Genomic DNA, 2504 nt, shown 5'->3' on the forward strand with positions numbered 1-2504 from the left:
TTCTTTAGCTTTTTCTTGTCTGTGAAACTATCTGTCTTTCAATTCTAAATTATAGCTTTGCAGGGTAGTGTATTTTGGTTGTAGGTCCTTGCTTTTTATCACTTTGACTATTTCTTGCCACTCCCTTCTGGCCTACAAAGTTTCTGTTGATAAATCAGCTCTCTTATGGGAACTCCCCTGTAGGTAACTAACTGCTTTTGTCTTGCTGCTTTTAAGATTCTCTCTTTACCTTTAACCTTTTGTATTTTAATTATAATGTGTCTTGGTGTTGGACCCTTTGAGTTCATCTTGTTTGGGACTCTCTGCACTTCTTGGTCTTGTATGTCTGCTCCCTTCACAAGTTAGGAATGTTTTCTGTCATTATTTTTCAGATAAAATTTCAATTTCTTGCTCTTTCTCTTCTCCTTCCAGCACCCCATGATGTGAATGTTGGTACACTTGAAGTTATCCCAGAGGCTCCTAACACTATCCTAATTTTTTTAAAATTTTTTTAGTTTTGCTCTTTTGATTGGGTGTTTTTTACTTTTTTTTTTTTTTAAAAAGCAAGTAATAGTATTTAATATTAGATTTAGTTCCCTCTGATAAAATAGAATACAATGATATCTATAACATAGGAGGAAATTTACAATGAGACATATCAACTCAGGCAGCGGAAGGATAAATACATGTGACCAATAGCATTTAATATGCAGTAACTCACAGGGAAACAAAAGGGACATGGTGATATCACCAGGATTCCATTAAACAGAAAAGTAGAAACATTTTTCCTACAGAATATAAAGGCTCCTCAAGGCTTGAGATAGCAGTCTTCCAGTGGAGGAGGTGACAGGGGGAGGAGTTACAGTCTTTTCAGAATTCAATCATTAGCATTAAACCCATATATTTGTTCTCACTTCCAAATAATGCTTGGCTCTCCTAGAAGAGTCAACATACACGAAGTGTCTAAGATGAAATTTACACTTTGGAAATATAGTGCTCCGGGAAACCCAGAATTCACCACCTGAGTCTTGGTTTTCAAAGTCCTTTGTGAAGACAATTCTGACCACTTAGTCACATAGTGTCTTTCAAAGAGGCCCTGCTGGTCCTCTGGGAGAATCCAGAAGGAGCAGAGCTCTGCTGTGGCTCCCAGGTCTGCATATGCTGAATAGGGCCCAGTGCCCTCAGCTGAGCCCTAACCATCCACTGGCAGCTCCAGCCATCTCCTGCCCAGGGAAGAGGCACAGGCTCCCAGGGCACCCTCCTAGGAAGAGCTCTAGGCTTCTCCTCCATCTCCCTCTGAACCCGAAGGCCCTGGTATTGGGGCTGGGATGAGCCACTCCTCAGCAGGGAAGACATAGGTGGCCTGGGTGGCCATGGCATTGTTGGTCTGCACCTGGGCATGCAAATGCGCCCACAGCTGGGCAAGCAGGGCATAGTGCTCCCAGCTAAGTGGGGCAGGAGCCTGCTGGTGCTGCATCTGGACGATGTTGTGATAAGTGGCCTCAGACATGGTGCACAGGGAAGTCACCAGGCTTTTCCACAGCACAGGTGGCTGGACTCCCAAGGGCCTGGATCTGAGCTGCTTCCTGTGCCCAGGGTGCTTCCTCTGGGCTCTGCTGGGGCAGGCGAGCCAAGTCTCTTGGCTGCAGCTGCTGTGGCCAACATCAGGGCTCTTTTCTCTCTTCTCCAAAACCACACTGCACTCCTCTCCCAGAGAGGGCTCTGCTCTATCCCAGGGGCTGTCACTGGAGCCTCTTTTCCTCTTCCTGGAGCTCTCCTGACTCAAGCAGCTTTCTGCTTCTCCTCTTTGGGTACTGGTCTCTGTTAAATGGGAAGAAGTCTTGAATTTTTCTTCTAGTGGTTTCTCCTCCATATCTGAGCTTCTTTCTTCTAAGGAATTGTTTTGGAGGGGAGGCTGGTCCGTGGGGCTTTGCATGGAGGGGATGAGGAGATCTTGGTTTTCTGTTCCTGAATCCATCTCGCAGCCTAAATGAGAGACCCTTCCTTCTGGCATCTGTCCAGAATCAGAAGTCATGTTTTTTACTTTTTTATATTCCAAACTAGAGGCCTGATGCACAAAAATTTGTGCACTTGGGGGGGTCCCTCAGCCCCGCCTGTGTCCTCTCACAGTCTGGGACCCCTCAGGGGATGTCCACCTGCTGGCTTAGGCCCACTCCCAGGGGGATCAGGTCTAAGCTGGCAGTCAGACATCCCTCTGGCAACCCAGGAGCCCTCGGGGGATGTCTACTTGCCAGCGGGGAGCAGGCCTAAGCTGCAGTCGGACATCCTTAGCACTGCTGAGGAGGCGGGAGAGGCTCCCACCACCACCGCTGTACTGGCAGCCATCAGCCTGGCTTGTGGCTGAGCAGAGCTCCCCCTGTGGGGTTGCAGTGACCACCAGGGGGCAGCTCCTGCATTGAGAGTCTGCCCCCTGGTGGTCAGTGTGTCATAGTGACCAGTCATTCCCAGTTGTTCTGCTGTTAGGGTCAATTTGCATATTACCCTTTTATTATATAGGATTGCTG

The 2504-nt window shown here is 47.8% G+C and overlaps 1 protein-coding gene across 1 annotated transcript; it reads right to left on the minus strand.

Moving 5' to 3' along the window:
* Positions 1–1252: 1252 nt before the first annotated feature.
* On the minus strand, positions 1253–1957 carry LOC118653532 (protein FRG2-like). Its single transcript, XM_036304190.1, has one exon. It carries the CDS (start codon positions 1955–1957, stop codon positions 1253–1255), a length of 705 nt encoding a protein of 234 aa, XP_036160083.1.
* Between the last annotated feature and the right edge of the window lie 547 nt (positions 1958–2504).

This window comes from Myotis myotis, unplaced genomic scaffold (genome assembly GCF_014108235.1).
Source record: "Myotis myotis isolate mMyoMyo1 unplaced genomic scaffold, mMyoMyo1.p scaffold_m19_p_4, whole genome shotgun sequence".
NCBI classification, from domain to species: Eukaryota; Metazoa; Chordata; class Mammalia; order Chiroptera; family Vespertilionidae; genus Myotis; species Myotis myotis.